Source organism: Mesoplodon bidens, assembly GCF_964165515.1.
Source record: "Mesoplodon bidens genome assembly, chromosome: 6".
NCBI classification, from domain to species: Eukaryota; Metazoa; Chordata; class Mammalia; order Artiodactyla; family Ziphiidae; genus Mesoplodon; species Mesoplodon bidens.
Genome location: NC_138162.1, coordinates 21,970,051 through 21,992,410, shown reverse-complemented (window position 1 = coordinate 21,992,410; position 22,360 = coordinate 21,970,051). Strand labels below are relative to the sequence as shown.

Here is a 22,360-nt window from a genome sequence, read left to right as displayed (position 1 = left end):
GTTAAAGTTCCAGAAGCACTGATCTCAGGAGCTTGCAGAAATGTCCACCAGATGGCGGGTTTGCAGCAGGCACAGGTATCCAGAGCCACAATCAGCCCACCCAAGTCTCCTTCAAATAGTGCCCTACATGGCCTTAGAAATTTGGAGCCATTGCTCATCATCTGTGAAGGATGGGGAGAGAACCCAGAGGAGATTCCTAATCAATGGGCGGCAGTGTGTGGGGTGTGAGCCATGAACTACTCCTCTCTGGGCTTTCCCCAGGTGTTTTTACACTCATTGTCTAGTGAGAGGGATGGGCCATAAGCTCTTATTTTACAGACAAAGGAATTAAGGTCCAGAGAGGGAAAGAAACTTAGTCAAGTGCTGAGCAGTGGCAAATGGTGTTGGAGGTGGAATTGGAAGGCAGGTTTCTGGCTGCCTGGCCTGGGCTGAGAGCACCTCTAGATGGACAGGGCAGGATGGTTCAGCCCCACTCTATGCTGACCTGGCTGACCCTTCCCTGTCCTCTCCCACCCAGTTGCTCTTTGAACAGCTATCTAGTTTTCTCTGGGAGTGCTAGAAGCAATTGTTGTAATAATACAATAATTTGGAATGTTAATGGGCTTTTCCCAATACTGAGGGTTCTGGACTTAACCCCCAGGGGAACAAAGCATCAGACTTAATTGGGAACAAACAGGACAAGCCATGGTCCCCAGACGGTCGCCCTGGGAATCTTGATGGTCCTTGAGTCTATGCCAGGACCAGCTATGAGCCACTGACTCTTCAATGAACTTTCATCCCAATCTATTTAGTTTTGTTTTTTTAGTTATAAGAACAAAGAGTCAGCTTCTGGTTGCAGAGGATCTTAGATTTCATTGGCATAAAGTAGCTATGATGTGACGTCACCGTGGTTATGCACAAACCAACAACTAGCCAGCATTTCTAGAAATGCGAAGCTCTTTCCTTCTAGATTCTTAGATAGAAGATTCCATTGCCTATGTAACAAGGGGAGGAGGGCCAGTTTACTTTTTAGTCTTACTCACATGGTCCACAACATGAACCTTGGGAGACTCCCTTCTCTACACTGGGTTCCCACTTCCCCAGGAGGACTGAGGAGTTTGGAGATCATGTGTTCTGGCAGTGTGGAATTCCATGACAGTCACTCAGATAGGTATTTCTGTTTTTTTTTTAAATTTAAATTTCTTTTTTAAAAAATTAATTTTTATTGGAGTATAGTTGCTTCACAATGTTGTGTTAATTTCTACTGTACAGCAAAGTGAATCAGCTATACATATACATATATCCACTCTTTTTTGGGTTTCTTTCCCATTTAGGTCACTGCAGAACACTGAATAGAGTTCCCTGAGCTATACAGTAGGTTCTCACTAGTTATCTATTTTATACATGGTATCAATAGTGTATATATGTCAATCCCAATCGCCCAATTCATCCCACCTTCCCCCCTTTCCCCCTTGGTATCCATACGTTTGTTCTCTACATCTGTGTCTCTATTTCTGCTTTGCAAATAAGATCATCTAAACTATTTTTCTAGATATACAATGCAACATTACTCACGTGTTTCTGACATACAAAGTTCTTCACAGCAGCCTTTACATCTTTGTTCCTTAGGCTGTAGATGATGGAGTTGAGCATGGGGGTCAGCACCCCATAGAAGAGGGAGATGAGCTTGCCTGAAAGGTCCTGTTTATCTGTCCCCAGTGGGTCCTTAGACTTGGGCTTGGCATACATAAAGACAATGGTCCCATAGAATATGACCACAACTGTGAGGTGGGCAGAGCAGGTAGAGAAGGCCTTTTTCCTCCCCTCTGCTGAGGGAATCCTCAGGATGGTAGCAATGATGAACACATAGGAGAAGAAGATGAACAGAACTGGGATGCCCAGGAAGATAATAATTGTTATCCTCAGACTGGTCACATTGATGGAGATGTCAGCACAGGCCAACTTCAGGACAGCCAGGATCTCACAGGTGAAGTGGTTGATGATGTTGTCCCCACAGAAGGGCAGTCGTATTGCAAGGGATGTTTGAACCCCAGTGTTGATGATACCAGCTGCCCAGAAGCTGGCCATGGGCAAACAGGCAGCCTTGCTCATGACCACAGAGTACCTCAGGGGGTTGCAGATGGCCATGGAGTGATCAAACGCCATCATGCTCAGGAGCACATACTCTGTGGTTCCCATGGCAAAGGAGAGGAACATCTGCCCGAAACAAGCTGAGAAGGAGAGATGGTTTTCCTGGGGGTCAGGAAGCTGTCAAGGATGAGGGGGACTGAGGAGGTTGTGCAGCAGATGTCCAGCAAGGAGAGGTTCCTCAGGAAGAAGTACATGGGCTTGTGTAGGCAGGAGTCAAGGATGGTCACCAGCATGAGGACCCCGTTGCCCAGGAGGGTCACCAGGTACATGAGCAGGATGAGCACAAAGAACATTTTCTCCAGCCTTGGGTGGGCTGAGAGGCCCAGGAAAATGAACCCCAGCAGGGGGGAGGTCCAGTTAGACCTGTCCATGGTGCCTCTGCTCTGTCACCTGTAGGAACTCAGGTCAACCTCAGCACCCTCTGACTCTGCAGTTGCTGGCTTGCTAGTGAGGAACGCCCTCCCTGCTAAGCAAAAGGAAAACAGCTTTAACAATGGATGGTCTCTCTGTGATTCTCAGTAAAATTCAGGGGACTAGAAAAGAATCTACTTTGTCATCTTAAGCCACTCTCTGTGTGAGACACATTCGAGATGCCCATGTGGTGATTTAATTTACCTGATCAGACATATTCATTTCTACTGGTATATGCTGGATGATGGACTTATCTTGTTAAATCTTGTTATCTTGTTAAATCTTGGTCAGAAAAGTGAGATAATATTCACTTCATGTTTTTCTCCCTTGGTGCCCAGGGCTGGTGAAATGATCAGCCCTGAATCTACAGCTCTTGGCAGGCTTTCTTCTCTTCATGTTACCCTCATAGAAACATCTGACCTTCCCCTTATCCTCCTGTAATAGACAGCCCAGGCCCCAGGCCATCCTCTCATCTGTCCGTTTACGCCATCCTGTCTTCCTCTCTCCATTCATCAGCCAACATGACTCATTCACACATGACAGAAAATCCACAGCCTTTCAGGGAAGGATGCATTGGCTCCAGAATAGACTACAGTTCCAGGGAGGGGGCACTGATAGGTCACTTTGAAAGGGCAAGATGGACAGGAAGGCCACCTGGGGAAGGTAACATCCAATCAGGTCCTTGAAGGAGGCTGAGGGCTGGGCTTGGGCAGCTGTGTTGTGGAGTGTGGTTGCATTCTAAGGCGCTTATCATCCCCCTGGCTATAGTGCTGTCCTGGCCACTTTGCACCGATGCCCTGGGAAGCCAGGCTGCATTAACAGCCACCATCTCAGCCTCCAGAGAGCTCCAGTTCCCTGGGTAGCTTCTCATACCATTGCCACTGAAGTCAGGCTAATGCCTCATCCCTGACTTTAAAGACTTCAGCCTCGGGCTTCCCTGGTGGCGCAGTGGTTGGGAGTCCGCCTCCCGATGCAGGAGACGCGGGTTCGTGCCCCGGTCCGGGAGGATCCCACATGCCACGGAGCAGCTGGGCCCGTAAGCCATGGCCGCTGAGCCTGTGCGTCCGGAGCCTGTGTTCCACAACGGGAGAGGCCACAACAGTGAGAGGCCCGCGTACCACAAAAAAAAAAAAAAAAAAGACTTCAGCCTTGGAAAAGGGACCTCCAAACATCTAGTCTCCCTGAATTTTCCATTTTACATCCAAGCTACTACTATCCAGTGTTTGCTTGATCCCATCCACCAATGAAGATCTCATCACCTTTTTAGGAAGCCAATTCTAGCTTTATACATCTTTTATCATCTGAAAAATTTGTCTCTTGGGTCAAGTCTCTTTATATTTTCCTAGTTTCAGTCCTAGTCCTGCTCTCTGGGGACACACAGAGCATTTCACCCCTTTCTGCCCCATAATAGCTCACCAGAGATCTAAAGATAATGGTTCCCTTAATTCTCCTCTTTTCCTAGGTTACACGCTGGGCCAAGTAAATCCAAATATCTGTGATGGAATCCAGGCATCAGGACTTTTTAAAGCTCCCCAGATGGTTTCAATGTCCAGCCAAGGCTGAGAACACCATCCTAACTTTGTATTCCCAGGTATTCCATTCTGCCGTTACGACCTTTTGAAAACAGACAATCAACAGACAAACAAATGAAAAGCATTCTTTAGAGACTTGGGTGATTTCTTCCTGGACATTTGCCTGATCAAAAGACTTCCCCAGAATAAGCAATGTCCACTGACAGTTTTTGAGGACAAGCCATCCTCAACCTCCTTGGGTTTTTCTGAGGCCCTATTACCAGCCGTGTTATCCCCTCTGCCCCTAAATGCAAAGGTCAGGCTAGATGACTGAATGCCCATCACTCCTGACCTCTTCCCCACACAGGTGGTGTCTGCAGGAACTCTGTATGGGGCCCCATACCTCCGAGGTCAGAGTCCTTCTCTGATCCAGGGGTTGGATGTCATGAATCCCCTTGAGCAGCTCCTCTTCCACTGGAGGAAGGAAACCATTTGGTTTATTCATGACTGGAATCATGGTTCCAACCTCTCCCTTCCTAAGAATAAAGAATGCTTCCCTTTGGCATCACTTAAGCCCAATTAATTGATTTGGAAGTAATTCATGTTTGGAAAGATTTTCCAAAATATTTTCTTTCAGCAGACATGCAAAAATAGTCATAGAAACAGTCATGGGGTGGATGCCACCTGCTTATTCAGGGCTACCTAAAACACACCTTGTTGGCCATCCTTCAGTTCTGGCTTTCATTATGCTGACAGACAACTGTAGATCCAGGCATGGGAGAGGCCTGAGGGTCGACCCAGGCCAACCACCGCACCCCCACCCTCAAAGCATGCAGGCCCACTTCCTTGACCATGGTCCTCTGGCCTCAGCTGGAATACTTGAGTAAAGCAGGCTTTCTGGTTGCTGAGGAGGTTTATTACATTTTAAAGTATCAATCCTATAGACAGGAAATTCTGCCTCGCTGCAAGTTCCACCCGGCTCTGCCTTCTGCAGTCCTCAAGAAAAGTTAGTTCTTCCCCCATGCCCTCCAGATATTCAGAAATAAGTTGGTTTTGGCAATAAGATGATAGAGAATGAACGTTGCTACTCTTATAGCGTCCCCCAAAAATGTCACATAGTTGAGAGGAACTGTGCATAATTCCTGAATAATTTTGAGATGTCTTTCAGGATATTATGTCCCACCATGAGGGGCTGTGCTGCATTCAGCACTTACCATACCACTGAAATCACCTCTTTCCCCCCATTTTGAGCCCTATTCCACTGAACAATCAGATCTATTCTTAGAAATGAGCTTGTGCTAATGAAAATCTCAGAGTCCTTTTACCAAAACCTTCACTTGCCTTTATCAGAAACATGATGTGAAAGAGTGATCACTCTTCTAAGGGTTGGGAACAGGCCACGTATCAGAAATAGCCACACTGGGTCTAAAGCAGGAAGAGGGGGGAGATTGTCAGTCTCTGTGATGGATAAAGGTCCAGGTCTCCCCACTCCACTTGCCTTGGTGCTCCAGGAATGATCTCCAAAGAACTTGCCATTGCCTATAGAAGGTAATTTGAGTCTCAGTTTCCTTTTGGGGACCAGTTTTGTCCCTAAAGTCATTTAAAGTTTGGAAAGTGAGTTGTACTCAGTTTAGAAACTGTGTATTGGGACTTCCCTGGTGGTGCAGTGGTTAAGAATCTGCCTGCCAACGCAAGGGACACAGGGTCGAGCCCTGGTCCGGGAAGATCCCACGTCATGGAGCAACCAAGCCCATGCGCCACAACTACTGAGCCTGTGCTCTAGAGCCCGCGAGCCACAACTACTGAGCCGCATGCCACAACTACTGAGCCGCATGCCGCAACTACTAAAGCCCACGCACCTAGAGCCTGTGCTCTGCAAGAGAAGCTACTGCAATAAGAAGCCCACACACTGCAACAAAGAGTAGCCCCAGCTCAGCACAACTAGAGAAAGCCTGCACGCAGCAACAAAGACCCAACACAGCCAAAAATAAATAAATAAAATAAGTAAATTTATTTAAAAAAACAACAACAACTGTGTATTGTTCTGGGATAATATCCCCAAATCCATTTATACTGAAGACCCTGGAGGAGGTTTTCTTCTTGCTGCCTCCCTCCCCCCTTTCCATGTCCTCCTCTCCTTTCTTTGGTCAATGTATTCCTATGAAGACATCACCCAGAGCCCAGAGACTTCTGGTCAGTCATCCTGTAGCTCACTCAGCCCCCAGGTCCTTTTCCCTCAGCTGCAGCAGCAGCTCCATCATCCCCAGCCTGGACTTTGCAGTGGTTTTGGGAGGAGAATTAGAGTTTGATTTCAGGATGACTACTCACCCGTAGAGTGGTTAGGCTCCTTGAAGCAACATGCTGTGTTCCTTCTGGATCCTCACTCTGCCTCTAGTAAGTTACTGTCAGTTCGGCTTCCTGTCCTCTGTGCATGCTCAATTCCTCATCTGAGTCACTGACAGGAGCACAACACAGGACAGGAATGGATACAGAGCACTGAGGCACTCCATGAAAGACTGCCTCTGTGGAGGGTATTATGCTCAGTGAAATAAGTCAGAAAGAGAAAGATAAATATTGTGTGTTATATGCAGAATTTAAAAAATAGAACAAAATAGTAAATACAGCAAAAAAGAAACAGACTCACAGATATAGAGAACAAGGTAGAGGTAGGGGACTAAGAGGTACAACTACTATGTATAAAATAAGCTATGAAGATATATTGTACAGTACAGGGAATATGGCCAATATTTTATAGTAACTATAAATGGAGTATAACCTTTAAAAATTGTGAATTACTATGTTTTACACCTGAAAATTATATATTATAAATCAACTGTACCTCAATTTAAAAATTCACTAAAAAATCTTTTTTAAAAAGGGCAATTTAAAATCTTTTCCTCAGTTATAATAGTGATTAATATGCATTGTGATGCCATGGGCTGTTTTTGTAGAAAGAAACTATTTGAAAGTATTTTTGGACACTGTTTCGTCAGATGTGGTTGCTAAAGATTTTGTTTTGTTCATGTATTCTTTTTACAATAGGAAGTCAAAAAACGTGGGGAATGACTGGAATAAAGGTCTGTGTGAAGGAAATAACTGAGTTATGTTAGTAAACTGTGGGAGAAAGCTTAAATGGGGCAGCCATAAATCAAGGCATTGTTATTAATCTTTTTCCATTCCAGTTATGTAATAAAACTTCACACAGAGACATATACATGCACACACATACATACATCATTCTTAAAAGAGATACCATTTTCAATAAGATAATTTTTTCAGGTATTGTAGATGGTACAATTACATTAGTAGGTAACATGGATTCCAAACTTCTATTTTTTTCAACTCAAATACGTTCCAAATATGTAGACTTTATGTAGTTTTCATGTCTACTATAGTTCTTTTGAAAATTAGTGTGTATGGGAAAGCAAAGTTGATTTTTCACAGAAGTTAATAACAGCTGGATTCCAAGTGCTGAAAATAAAAGATTTTATTTTTTTTATACAGCAGGTTCTTATTAGCTATCCATTTTATACATATTAGTGTATATATGTCAATTTCAATCTCCCAATTCATCACACCACCACCACCCCCGCCACTTTCCCCCCTCGGTGTCCATACGTTTCTTCTCTACATCTGTGACTCTATTTCTGCCCTGCAAACCGGTTCATCTGTACCATTTTTCTAGATTCCACATATATGCGTTAGTATACGATATTTGTTTTTCTCTTTCTGACTTACTTCACTCTGTATGACAGTCTCTAGATCCATCCATGTCTCTACAAATGATCCAATTTGTTCCTTTTATTGGCTGTGTAATATTCCACTGTATATATGTACCACTACTTCTTTAACCATCTGTCTGTTGATGGGCACTTAGGTTGCGTCCATGACCTTGTTATTGTAAACAGTGCTGCAATGAACATTGGGGTGCATGTGTCTTTTTGAATTCTGGTTTTCTCTGGGTATATGACCAGTAGTGGGATTGCTGGGTCATACAGTAATTCTATTTTTAGTTTTTTAAGGAACCTCCATACTGTCCTCCATAGTGGCTGTATCAATTTACATCCCCACCAACAGTGCAAGAGGGTTCCCTCTTCTACACACCCTCTCCAGTATTTTTTGTTTGTAGATTTTCTCATGATGCCCATTCTAACTGGTGTGAGGTGATACCTCATTGTAGCTTTAATTTGCATTTCTCTAATGATTAGTGATGCTGAGCAGCTTTTCATGTGCTTCTTGGCCATGTGTATTTCTTCTTTGGAGAAATGTTTATTTAGGTCTTCTCCCATTCTTTGACTGGGTTGTTTGTTTTTTTAATATTGAACTGCATGAGCTGTTTATATATTTTGGAGATTAATCCATTCTCTGCTGACTCATTTGCAAATATTTTCTCCTATTCTGAGGGGTGTCTTTTTGTCTTGTTTATGGTTTCCTTTGCTGTGCAAAAACTTTTAAGTTTCATTAAGTCTCATTTGTTTATTTTTGTTTTTATTTCCATTACTCTAGGAGGTAGATCAAAAAAGATCTTGCTGTGATTTATGTGAAAGAGTGTTCTTCTTATGTTTTCCTCCAAGATTTTTATAGTGTCCAGTCTTACATTTAGGTCTCTAATCCATTTTGAGTTTATTTTTGTGTATGGTGTTAGGGAGTGTTCTAATTTCATTCTTTTACATGTAGCTATCCAGTTTTCTCAGCACCACTTACTGAAGAGACTGTCTTCTCTCTGTTGTATATCCTTGCCTCCTTTGTCATAGGTTAGTTGACCACAGGTGCGTGGGTTTATCTCTGGGCTTTCTATCCTGTTCCATTGATCTATATTTCTGTTTTTGTGCCAGTACCATATTGTCTTGATTACTGTACCTTGGTAGTATAGTCTGAAGTCAGGGAGTCTTATTCCTCCAGATCCGTTTTTTTCCCTCAAGACTGCTTTGGCTATTCGGGGTCTTTTGTGTCTCCAATTGAATTTTAAGATTTTTTATTCTAGTTCTGTAAAAAGTGCCATTGGTAATTTGATAGGGATTGCATTGAATCTGTAGATTGCTTTGGGTAGTATAGTGATTTTCACAATATTGATTCTTCCAATCCAAGAACATGGTACATTTCTCCATCTGTTGTTATCATCTTTAATTTCTTTCATCAGTGTCTTACAGTTTTCTGCATACAGGTCTTTTGTCTCCCTAGGTGGGTTTACTCCTAGGTATTTTATTCTTTTTGTTGCAGTGGTAAATGGGAGTGTTTCCTTAATTTCTCTTTCAGATTTTTCATCATTAGTGTATACAAATGCAAGAGATTTCTGTGCATTAATTTTGGTTTTTTTTCCTGAATTTTTGAGTTTTATTTTATTTTTTTATATATCAGGTTCTTATTAGTTATGTGCATTAATTTTGTATCCTGAAACTTTACCAAATTCATTGATTGGCTCTAGTAGTTTTCTGGTGGCATCTTCAGGATTCTCTAGTATAGTATCATGTCATCTGCAAACAGTGACAGCTTTACTTCTTCTTTTCCAATTTGGATTCCTTTCATTTCTTTTTCTTCTCTGATTGCCGTGGCTAAAACTTCCAAAACTATGTTGAATTATAGTGGTGAGAGTGGACAACCTTTTCTTGGTCCTGATCTTAGAGGAAATGGTTTCATTTTTTCACCATTGAGAATGTTTTTGGTTGTGGATTTGTCATTTATGGCCTTTATTATGTTGAGGTAAGTTCCCTCTATGCCTACTTTCTGGGGAGTTTTTATCATAAATGGATGTTGAATATTGTCAAAAGCTTTTTCTGTCTCTATTGAGATGATCATATGGTTTTTCTCCTTCAATTTGTTAATATGGTTTATCACATTGATCTATTTGCATATATTGAAGAATCCTTGCGTCCCTGGATAAATCCCACTTGATCATGGTGTATGATCCTTTTAATGTGTTGTTGGATTCTGTTTGCTAGTGTTTTGTTGAGGATTTTTGCATCAATATTCATAAGTGATACTGGTCTGTAGTTTTCTTTTTTTGTAGTATCTTTGTCTGGTTTTGGTATCAGGGTGATGGTGGCCTCATAGAATGAGTTTGGGAGTGTTCCTTCCTCTGCAATGTTTTAGAAGAGTTTGAGAAGGATGAGTGTTAGCTCTTCTCTAAATGTTTGACAGAATTCACCTGTGAAGCCATCTGGTCCTGGACTTTTGTTTGTTGGAAGATTTTTAATCACAGTTTCAATTTCATTACTTGTGATTTTTCTGTTCATATTTTCTAGATCTTCCTGGTTCAGTCTTGGAACGTTATACCTTTCTAAGAATTTGTCCATTTCTTCCAGGTTGTCCATTTTATTGGCATAGAGTTGCTTGTAGTAATCTCTTAGGATACTTTGTATTTCTGTGGTGTCTGTTGTAACTTGTCCTTTTTCATTTCTAATTTTATTGATTTGAGTCCTCTCTCTCTCTTTTTTTTTTTTTTTTTTTTTTTGTGGTACGTGGGCCTCACACTGTTGTGGCCTCTCCCGTCATGGAGCACAGGCTCTGGACATGCAGGCTCAGCGGCCATGGCTCGCAGGCCTAGCCGCTCCACGGCATGTGGGATCTTCCCAGATCGGAGCACGAACCCGTGTCCCCTGCATCGGCAGGCGGACTCTCAACCACTGCACCACCAGGGAAGCCATCCCTCTTTTTCTTGATGAATCTGGCTAATGGTTTATCAATTTTGTTTATCTTCTCAAAGAACCAGCTTTTAGTTTCATTGATCTTTGCTACTGTTTTGTTTCTATTTCATTTATTTCTGCTCTGAATTTTATGATTTCTTTCCTCCTACTAACTTTGGGTTTTGTTTGTTCATCTTTCTGTAGTTCCTTTAGGTGTAAGTTTAGATTGTTTATTTGAGATTTTTCTTGCTTCTTGAGGTAGTCTTGTATTGCTATAAACTTCCCACTTAGAACTGCTTTTGCTGCATCCCATAGGTTTTGGATCGTCGTGTTTTCACTGTCATTTCTCTCTACGTATTTTTTATTTCCTCTTTGATTTCTTCAGTGATCTCTTGGTTATTTAGTAACGTATTGTTTAGCCTCCATGTGTTTGTGTTTTTTATGTTTTTTCCCCTGTAACTGATTTCTAATCTCATAGCATTGTGGTCAGAAAAGATGCTTCATATGGTTTCAATATTCTTAAATTTACTGAGGCTTGATTTGTGACCCAAGATGTGATCTATCCTGGAGAATGTTCCGTGTGCACTAGAGAAGAAAGTGTAATCTGCGGTTTTTGGATGGAATGTCCTATAAATATCAATTAAATCTATCTGGTCTATTGTGTCATTTAAAGCTTGTGTTTTCTTATTAATTTTCTGTTTGGATGATCTGTCCAGTGGTGTAAGTGAGGTGTTAAAGTCTCCCACTATTATTGTGTTACTGTCGATTTCCTCTTTTATAGCTGTTAGCAGTTGCCTTATGTATTGAGGTGCTCCTATGTTGGGTGCATATACATTTATAATTGTTATATCTTCTTCTTGGATTGATCCCTTGATCATTATGTAGTATCCTTCCTTGTCTCTTGTAACATTCTTTATTTTAAAGTCTATTTTATCTGAGTATTGCTACTTCAGCTTTCTTTTGATTTCCATATGCATGGAGTATCTTTTTCCATCCCCTCACTTTCAGTCTGTATGTGTCTCTAGCTCTGAAGTGGGTCTCTTGTAGACAGCATATATATGGGTCTTGTTTTTGTATCCATTCAGCAAGCCTGTGTATTTTGGTTGGAGCATTTAATCCATTCACATTTAAGGTAATTATCGATATGTATGTTCCTATGACCATTTTCTTAATTGTTATGGGTTTGTTTTTGTAGGTCCTTTTCTTCTCTTGTGTTTCCCACTTAGAGAAGCTCCTTTTGCATTTGTTGTAGAGCTGGTTTTGTGGTGCCTAACTCTCTTAGCTTTTGCTTGTCTGGAAAGCTTTTGATTTCTCCATCGAATCTGAATGAGATCCTTGCCAGGTAGAGTAATCTTGGTTGTATGTTCTTCCCTTTCATCACTTTAAATATACCATGCCATTCCCTTCTGGCTTGTAGAGTTTCTGCTGAGAAATCAGCTGTTAACCTTATGGGAGTTCCCTTGTATGTTATTTGTCATTTTTACCTTGTTGCTTTCAATAATTTTTGTCTTTAATTTTTGTCAATTTGATTACTGTGTGTCTTGGCATGTTTCTCCTTGGGTTTATCCTGCCTGGGACTCTCTGTATTTCTTGGACTTGGGTGGCTATTTCCTTTCCCACGTTAGGGAAGTTTTCGACTATAATCTCTTCAAATATTTTCTCGGGTCCTCTCTCTCTCTTCTCCTTCTGGGACGCCTATAATGCCAATGTTGTTGCATTTAATGTTGTCCCAGATGTCTCTTAGGCTGTCTCCATTTCTTTTCATTCTTTTTTCTGTTCTGCAGCAGTGAATTCCACCATTCTGTCTTCCAGGTCACTTATCCGTTCTTCTGCTTCAGTTATTCTGCTATTGATTACTTTTAGTGTATTTTTCATTTCAGTTATTGTATTGTTCATCTCTGTTTGTTCTTTAATTCTTCTAGGTGTTTCTTCTTTAATTCTTCTGGTATTTGTTAAACATTTCTTCCATCTTCTCGATCTTTGCCTCCCCATTCATTTCCAAGGTCCTGGATCATCTTCACTATCATTATTCTGAATTCTTTTTCTGGAAGGTTGCCTATCTCCACTTCATTTAGTTGTTTTTCTGGGGTTTTATCTTGTTCCTTCATCTGGTACATAGCCCTCTGCCTTTTCTATCTTTCTGTGAATGTGGTTTTTGTTCCACAGGTTGCAGGTCTGTAGTTCTTCTTGCTTCTGCTCTAAAAGATTTAAAACGTACCTGCAAACATTTTTTTTGGTCAACTTCTATGGCTTTTCTTCCTGTTTCATCTTATAATCATATACTCATTTCTCTTAGGACATAAAAGCAATGCTAACTGTATCTATTTATCTAAGATTGTAGTATATTTCTTATTTGTATTGAAATAGCTGTCATAGCATTAATAATAATAAAATGTGACATTTTGGTTAGGCTCAATTTTGTTTGGTGTACTTTAAAAAATACTTGTATATATGCAGAAAACCAAAAACTGAGTTTTTCTATTTTCTTGCTCTTTACTAACATTAAGTAATATAATCCATGTGTTTTATAATCAGTTAAAATATTGTTTTGAGTGTACCATGTATTATAAGTGAGACAGAGGGCAATAAAATAAGGCAGGCATCATGCAAACAGATTGTGTACGGGGGCGCCTCATCCTTTGACCTGATGGGTCATGCTGGAGGTTCTCACCATCCCAGGCTTACACAAGTGGACACAGAACAAGGTGCTTAATAACCCATAGACTGTTTTTGGCAGTGATTCATCTGAGGCCTCCTCATTGCCCCAGAGCCGATGAAACATCAGATGCTGATCACCCAGAGTGGGGTGGACGTTTATGAAGCACTTGCTGTGGTTCTTTGCATCCTTCAAAGTCCAGTTCAAATATTCTTTTTTTCTTGTTTTAAACTTGAACAACGTAAATTTATTTTCTCTCTGTTTTGGAGGCTGGAATTTTGAGATCAGGGTGCCAACATGTTCAGGTTTTGGTAAGAGCTCTCTTCTTGGCTTGCAGACATCTTCTTGCCATGTCCTCACATGGCAGAAAGAAAGAGAGCTCTCTGTTGCCTCTTCTAAGGACACTAATCTCATGCCAGCTCAAATACTCTTTCTTCCTTGAAGAAAGCATTGTAGTCCAGAAGAACAGGGGTTACAACTGTGGTAGGCAGGATTCTAAGCTGCCCCCAAGTTTTCTCTCCCCCTGGTGTACACACCCTGCATAATCCCCAGGACTGTAAAAATGATGGCTTTTACTCCCATGGTTGGGTTATACTACATGACATAGTTGGACTTAACATAGGGAGATTATCCAGGTGGGCCTGACCTAATCATGAATCCTTTAAAAGCAGAGAGTTTTTCTCTAGCTAGTGACAGAAATGGAAGTCAGAGATTCAAAGCACTGAAAGGATTTGTTGCACCATTACTGACATAAAGAAGGAAGGAGCCACGTAGCAAGGAAATGGGGACCTCAGTACTGTAGCTGCAAAAAAACTGAATTTTGCAACATAAATGAGCTTGAAAGTGGACTTTTCCTCAGAGCCTCCAGATGAGAACTTACTCCAGCTGACACTTTTGATTTCAGCCATTTGATACCCTAAGAACTGAGTCATGCCATGCTGGATTTCCGACATACAGAACTGTGAGCTATAAATGGGCATTGATTTAAGCTACTAAATTGTGGTGATCTGCTACACATCAATAGACAACTGACACAACCCTGGAGGAACTATCAACCAGTAGGGGAAGGTAGCTGGGGATAAAGTCACCAGCCTCCCATCCTTCACGTAGACAATTCTGAGAGGCATTTTTCATGCTCTTTGGGTCCCTCCAGCAGAACTGATCCCCTATTGCGCACAGCAGCCACCTTAATAATGTACCCTTATATTGGCTTTTCCTTTCACATCTCACTCCTCCTGTTCCCTCATGCCAGCTTCCTGAGATCACCTCCAAAATAAACTGCCTGCTCCCAAGTCCTTGCCTCAGGCTCTGCTTTGGGGGGAACACAACCAAGACAACTGCTACGAGGAGTAGCCCTAGAAAACATGCCCTCACCACTCAGATGGCAACAAGGACCCCATTTCTGTTGGTAAGTGAAGTGGCGATAACCCCTGGCCTGTTGTAGCATCATACTCATTAAGACATTCACCTGCATGGGGCTGAAATGTTTTACAGTCGAAGGGGATGCATGAGTTATTCAGTAGCTCTAGTACTTTGATCATATGAGGGTTTTGTTTGTTTGTTTGTTTTTTTGCAGTACACGGGCCTCTCACTGTTGTGGCATCTCCTGTTGCGGAGCACAGGCTCCGGACGCGCAGGCTCAGCGGCCATGGCTCACGGGCCCAGCCGCTCCGCAGCATGTGGGATCTTCCCGTACCGGGGCACGAATCCGTGTCCCCTGCATCGGCAGGCGGGCTCTCAACCACTGCACCACCAGGGAAGCCCTGAGGTATTTTTAAGGGTGGTAAAATTGACCCTCTTTTGTTAACTACCTTATAAGACTTAAAGAAAGAAAAATAGGCTCAGGTAAGCTAAGTGTAAACACAGAGCGTGCTATGAAAGCCAGAAGGCATCCATGGCAATTTTTAAAGAGATTCTCATCTCCTGCACCCACAAGGCAGATTGTGCTACAAGGCAGGGCCAGGACTTGACTGTAAAAATGGCAGAGCTACAAAGGAGACTGTGCAGCCTTGCCAGGTTTCCAATGCTAAAGTTGGGGACTTGACAGGGAAAGAGTGGGACCCTGCATCCTGGGATCAGGGTATCTGGGTGGATGCTCCTGAGAATCTAGAGACCTCAGATTCCTCTGAACCCTCCAGACCCACAGAATCAGCCCCTGAGTCCCCTCCCTGGTGCTGCCACAGAGCAGCCTCCGCTTTGCCTGGAGACCGTGCAGGGATCTCATCTGAGGCAGATACTCTTCTCAAGATAAAGCCTGGACTCCCTTCAGTACAGTTCCTGCTCTGAGAGGCAACAGCGACTCTGCAAAAGGATGCTGGGACCTGGGGAATCAGTGTGGGAGTGGACCTGGAGGGTGCTGGAGTGGAGAGCAGGGTGTGGGCATACCGGCTACATGGGGACAGTGTCTTGATGTGGACATGCTCTCCTTGACTCCGGACTGAAGACTCAGCAAGAATGCCGGAGCCGTCCTAACGTGCAGGACGCTGGGTTCATGAGGCTGGGATGTGACAGTGGTCCACACTAAATGAGGTAAGAAGGCTGGCGCCGCCTCGGCAGCATGTGGAGGAAGAAATGAGAAGGTTCAGGGAGTGTGAATGTTTAAAGGGGCTTCTGAGGGGAGATCAAAGAACCCACCCCCCCGGGAAAACACAGAGGCCACCCCCCACTAAGGCAATAAGGCAGGCACTGGTGAGGGGAGACCGACCTCTTAGAAAAGCTTGGCGTTGGCTGTCCTCCGTGCAAGCATTAAGCAGCCACTCTCTCCGAGACCCTAGGACACTGCCTTAGTGGAGGAATCTGTCCCACCCAGAGTAGGATCTGCCAACCTCCACACCTCCACACCTCCCTGCCTCTAGGAATCTCTCCTCCTTCATCTCACAGATGATCTTTCCCTTCCACTTCAGGACATCTAAATGAGTTTCTTTAATGGGCTTAGGCTTTTAAGAAAGTGAAGGGAACTGATGAATGCCAGCTCTGGCATTCTGTTGTAGTTCTCTGGACCATCCCCCATATGGTTCCACTGTACTTCCACCTACAAAAACATATCTGAGGCAAGGACCTGGATCTGGTTTAAGGGACAGGAGGGAAGAGAGAGGAAAGAAAGAGAGGAAACAATGTGTTACATGCTCACAAAACTCAAAGGACCAAAATTTGGCAATCGCTGACTTTTAAAAATGTCAAGTGGATTAAAAATCATCACTATAATACAGTAAATCTCACTTCTATTTCAATATGTTCCTTGAGCTTGGGAGAAAATCATGGACATAGAGCTCTGGGAGCGGCACTGACCTCACAGCCCATCTTGCCTGTGCCACAGAAGGCACCACTACTGCTCTCATTAGTTATAGGGTTGAGAACATTTCTGCATTTGCTTTCCCACAGTCTTTCTGGGGTTTCATCTCAGTGTGGGCAGACTCATGAAGCGTGTGCTGGATTTAACTGGCATCCATGAGCCATGTGGGCTGCGTGGACACTAGTGTAGGAGCTGCAGGCCCCCTGTCCTGCGGCACTCTACTTCTGCCGCGGTGGAGTGGCACACTTGCCTCTGACTTCCCTGCAGTGACAACAGAGAGGAGAACATGGTACATGACAGTATTCTCACTGTCCATCAGATCAAAACAAAGCAGCAGCTCAAGATAAGCCTCACTACGTCTAGTGCTAACATACGAGAGGAATGTCTGCCATGGTGCTAATGAGCACTATTGTACGTTGAGGCAGTTGTCATTTTCCAATTTATCAGATGGAGCCAAGGTCTCTGGGATGAGACCAAAGCAGAACAGGGGAAGCAATAGTTCTGAAACGGAGCAGGACCCTATGGTCCTTCCCCCATGTCCTCCACCTGCCTTTTATCTGTAAAAAAAACCTTTAGTCAAAAAATAAATTTAATCAGAGAAATGAAAAAACGCAGAAGCAAAGGACAAAATAATAGTTTAGTCATTAAACAAAGTCAAGGGCCTCTAGTTCCTGCTCAAGAGCTATAGATAATATTCTGAGCCATATCCTGTGAGCTGTTTTGTAGATACTAAAGCCCCCACCAGGTGGAAGAAGTTAACTACATGATGACCAGGCTGTAGCCATGACATAAGCTGCCACAGTTCCCTGAACTGGCCTCAAAAGAAATGGCAAAAAACTGACCCTGGAACTGAAGACTAACTGCACTTAAAACAATCAAGATGACGCTGATCAGACCACCGCATGACCAATTTCAAGACTACTCTCAGAGCTGACTGTGCTGTTTCAGCATGTAGCCCCTCCCTCTGCCTATAAAAGCTCTTGCCCACTGATTGTCAGTGGAGGGGGAATCAGCCTTTGAACAGGAGTCTGCCACCCACCACCAACCCCAGTTGCCGGCCTCCAAAATAAAGCAATCTTTCCTTTCCACTAACTTTGCCTCTTTATTGGCTTTTGAGCAGCAAGTAGCTGGACCCCACTTTTGCTAACAGTTCTACACAGAGAAAAACAAAATACTCGAAAGTCTTAGTACCACCAAAATTTCTGTTTGTCTCTTTGAACTATATTTATAACTTTTTTATGGGTATTCATCAAATTCTTGTATCAGAGGATTTCAGACTTAGGCAGCAAAATAAGCTATGATATGATATAGTATGGTTCTGGGTGAAGCCAACAAACTAATCAGCAGCACCAGAAATGAAAAGGCTCTTACCACTGACAACCTAAGGACTTCCCTGGGTTACCATTCCCCCACGAGGACAATGAGGAGTTTGGAGGCCTTGCACTCTGGCAGTCTGAGAAATCTGTGACGGTCACTCAGTTAGGTGTTTCTCATGAACCAGGTCCCTCACAGCAGCCTTCACATCCTTGTTCCTCAGGCTGTAGATGATGGGGGTCACCACCCCATAGAAGAGGGAGGTGAGCTTGTCTGCAAGGTCCTGTTTGTCTGCCCCCAGGGGGTCCTTGGATTTGGGCTTCCCATACACGAAGAGGATGGTCCCATAAAAGATAAGCTCAACTGTGAGGTGGGCAGAGCAGGTGGAGAAGGCCTTTTTCCTCCCCTCTGCTGAGGGGATCCTCAGGATGGTAGCAATGATGAACACATAGAGAAAAAGATGAAGAGAACTGGGATGCCCAGGAACATCACATTGGCCACAACCATGCTGATCACATTGATGAAGATGTCAGCACAGGCCAACTTTGGGACAGCCAGGATCTCACAGGTGAAGTGGTTGATGACATTGTCCCCATAGAAGGGCAGCCTCACAGCCTGGGATGTCTGAACTACAGAGTTGGTGATACCAGCTGCCCAGGAGCTGGCAGCCATGGGCACGTAGGCAGCCTTGCTCATGACCATGGGGTACCTCAGGGGGTTGCAGATGGCCATATAGCAATCAAACGCCATCATGCCCAGAAGCACACACTCTGTGGCTCCCATGGCAAAGGAGAGAAACATTTGCCCAAAACAAGCTGAGTAAGAGATGGTTTTCCTGGGGGTCAGGAAGCTGTCAAGGATGAGAGGGACTGAGGAGGTTGTGTAGCAGATGTCCAGCAAGGAGAGGTTCCTCAGGAAGAAGTACATGGGCTTGTGTAGGCGGGAGTCAAGGATGGTCACCAGGATGAGGACCCCGTTGCCCAGCAGGGTCACCAGGTACATGAGCAGGATGAGCACAAAGAACATTTTCTCCAGCCTTGGGTGGGCTGAGAGGCCCAGGAGAATGAACCCCACCAGGGGGTAGGTCTGATTGGACCTGTCCATGGTACCTCCAATCTATCACCTGAAGGAAGTCTCTGAGGTCAATCTCAGCACTCTCTGACTCCAAAAGTGCCTGGGCAGCAGGGCAAAAATTCTTCACTCTGCTGAGCAACTGGAGAATAGCTCTGACAATTCTGTCATGTCTAAGGGGTTCTAGAAAAAATATAGTAGAGATCAGTATTTAACTTGTTTTCAGTAAGAATGAAGAGTTAATATGGATTAACTCATCTGTAGGTGACAATTTTAAAAGCTGGGCAAATTATTTTTTTAAAATAAATTTATTTATTTTTTATTTTTTTATTTTTTTTGGCTGCCTTGGGTCTTCATTGCTGCACGAAAGCTTCCTCTGGTTGCGGCAAGTGGGGGTTACTCTTTGTTGAGGTGCACGGGCTTCTCATTGAGGTGGCTTCTCTTGTTGCAAAGCATGGGCTCTAGGTGAGCAGGCTTCAGTAGTTGTGGCACATGGGCACAGCAGTTGAGGCTCGCGGGCGCTAGAGCACAGAAAACTGGGCAAATGATTTAAAACATCTGTGCAAAGCACTGGCGAGGTAAATAAGACAACAAAGAATCATAGGGTCATAATTCTGGGGAAAAAAGGAATTCAAAGAAGTATATCCAGCATTTGAGGCTATGTTTCAACTAGGGCATTTGCAGCTTCTGGAGGTGGCCACTGAGAGGCCAAGAAGCACTATGCATAGCCTCCTGGAGGTGGGAACAGGTTTTGAAGTGCAAGGCCCACTGTGAAGGGCTCCTAACTAAACCTCCTCCCTTTGGTAGGGAACCCAAAGGGCAGAGCCATAGGAATGAGTGAATCAGAAAGAAACATGCATTTACAGGTGCTGTAGCTCAGCTTCAAATCAAGCCCTGAAATTGGATTGAGGTGGTCCCAAATCTTTGATGCTCCCAAATACCTAACAGAAGCAAACATAAATCTACCTTGAGGGAAGGCAATATCACCCAGTCTCTAAATCATGTCTACAAGTAATTTTGCAAATCCAACATTCGGCACACATTGAAAAAGAATAAGGCACACAGGAGACAAGACAACGTAAATGAAAACCAAGAGGAAAAAAAAAAGAAAATCAAGCCTCTTCTCTTAGGGGGAGGTGGGAGCCTGCAGTTCCTCTGCCCTGGTGTTGCCTGTTGAGAGAATTAACCCAGACACAGCGCCAAGGTCTTAACCTCCGGTTGATCCTCTTGTACATTTGGGGTACAAGTGAGCCTCTTGTGCACTGTGGCCAAGTTGAAGGAGAGTTTGACTGAATGTCCCTTCTTTTCTTCATTCTCCATCTGCCTCACCAGAGGCACTGGCTTCTTCCTAAGACTGTTCACAGACTGTCCCTGGGTCCTGCTCGGTCAGGCCTTCTTTCTGGGAAGCTTGAATCTCTCCTCAGACTTCTAAGAGCTCCCCAAACTAGGATTTATTCTGGACCAGTGAAAAACTGTAGGTGACACTGAGGATATTGGGCATTTGGTTTTATTTGCTCTGTATCAAAAATATTCATGAACTTCCCAGATCTCCATCTCTTCAAGTGCTCTCAGTCATCCAGCCCCTGCCTCAATTATATGGGGGCACTTCCTGTCTGGGGAGCTCTGAGACACTCCTCTGGCAGTGCTCAGCATTGTAGTTGGGATCAAGTCGTGCCACAATAATTCAATTCAGGTTGACATATTTATTGAGCATCTGTGCTGAGCCAGGCATAATTCTAGGTGCTGGGATCACAGCAAAGACAGTCACAGCCCATAACCTCAAAGAGCTCAAAATCTAGTAGAGGAAATAGTCATGCAAATAGTCACACACACAAGTGATTATATCACCCTCATCCTTATCAACCCAAACGATCGCTCTGATGCTACTGACAACAGGCCTTGGGATCTATTTCGCAATCTGCTCCCTTTCCAATGTGGAAAGCCCTTTGCTGCATTCCTCACAGTCTTCTGGCCTGCATTTGGCTCCCTGAATGATGTGGGGTGCTGTACTTCCTGGCAAGGCTCACTGCACTTTGAAGTAGTTCCCCTTTGATACTGAGCCAAAGTCTGCTCCTTTGCACCATTAATCCCTCTTCCACAGACAGCCTTCCAAGTGTCTAGAAATAACTTGGCTTCAGCATGAAGATAAACAAGGATCCATCTCCCTTTTTCTCCCAGGGCCTTAAAACAGATATATCTCTCATACGGGCAAATGTGCCATCCAGGAACTGACTACAAAGGCTGGTCAGCACTGAGAACGGCCCCCAGCTTGAGGATGGCGTATGTGCCACACTGCTAGGTGGATGTGTGTGCTCGGGCAGTAAATCAGTCCCAGGCTGGGGTTTCACTCTATGTCAGCCAGCCCTCCAACCTCTCCCCAAAACCTGGATCCTGTGAAGAAGATATTCCCCCCATGTCATCACCACAAGATCCAGAATCGTGGCTCATTATTATCGCTGGACTTTGGATTCTTAACCACAAAACAAGAAACAGCACCACCCCACACACCAGTCTCAATCAAGAAGAGACAACTGTGTAAGAAGGTTAGGACTGCAGGGTCCCAGGCAAGATCTTTCCCCTCAGCACAAAGTGGGGTGAGGGCAGAGGACCTCAGAGACACTTGCAGTTTGATGGGTCTATTTGACTCTGTGAGAATAACATCATATCAGTGAAAGGGCTTCCCACCTCCCCTTCTCAACTCCATTCCATTACAATCAAGTCTGACGGCCGAAATGCAGCCGCACGAATGAAACTTTTGGTGTGATCAAATCCTGTGCTTACCTTTATCAGAGACATGGTGAGCAAGAAGGATCTGCTTCCTAAGAGTTGGGAAGAGGTCACATGTCAGAAATAGCGATACCAGGTGGGAAACATCAGGGTGAGGGTTCGGAATGTGTGACAGGTGAAGGGTCCAGCCAGTCCTCTGCCCTCCACCTGTCTCCTGTGTTCAGGGTGCAATCTCCAAAGGACTGGCCGTTGCCCTTAGAAGATCATTTAAATTCCAGTCTGTGGGGCTTCCCTGGTGGCGCAGTGGTTGAGAGTCTGCCTGCCGATGCAAGATATTTGGGTTCGTGCCCCGGTCCAGGAAGATCCCACATGCCGCGGAGCAGCTGGGCCTGCGCGTCCGGAGCCTGTTCTCTGCAACGGGAGAGGCCACAACAGTGAGAGGCCCACGTACGGCAAAAAAAAAAAAAAAAATTCCAGTCTGTTCTTCGGGACCATTTTAGTCCCTGAAGTCATTTAAAGTTTGGAAAGTGAGTTGACTCAGTTTAGAAACTTTGTATCCTTCTGGGATTACACCTCCAAGATCCAATTGTGTTGAAGGCACTGGAGGAAGTTTACTGCCTGCTTC

The 22,360-nt window shown here is 43.9% G+C and overlaps 2 protein-coding genes across 2 annotated transcripts in view; both read right to left on the bottom strand.

Annotated features, from left to right (window-relative positions):
- Nucleotides 1–22,360, bottom strand: part of GLIPR2 (GLI pathogenesis related 2) — a 213,722-nt gene that overhangs the window by 117,090 nt on the left and 74,272 nt on the right. The window lies entirely within an intron of this gene.
- Nucleotides 1,453–21,995, bottom strand: LOC308619259 (uncharacterized protein). Its single transcript, XM_081237888.1, is given in 5 exon segments — nt 1,453–2,220; nt 2,223–2,513; nt 18,098–18,390; nt 18,393–19,544; nt 21,790–21,995. Coding segments are annotated over 4 exon segments (1,926 nt in total). The 5' UTR covers nt 19,042–19,544; nt 21,790–21,995; the 3' UTR covers nt 1,453–1,527.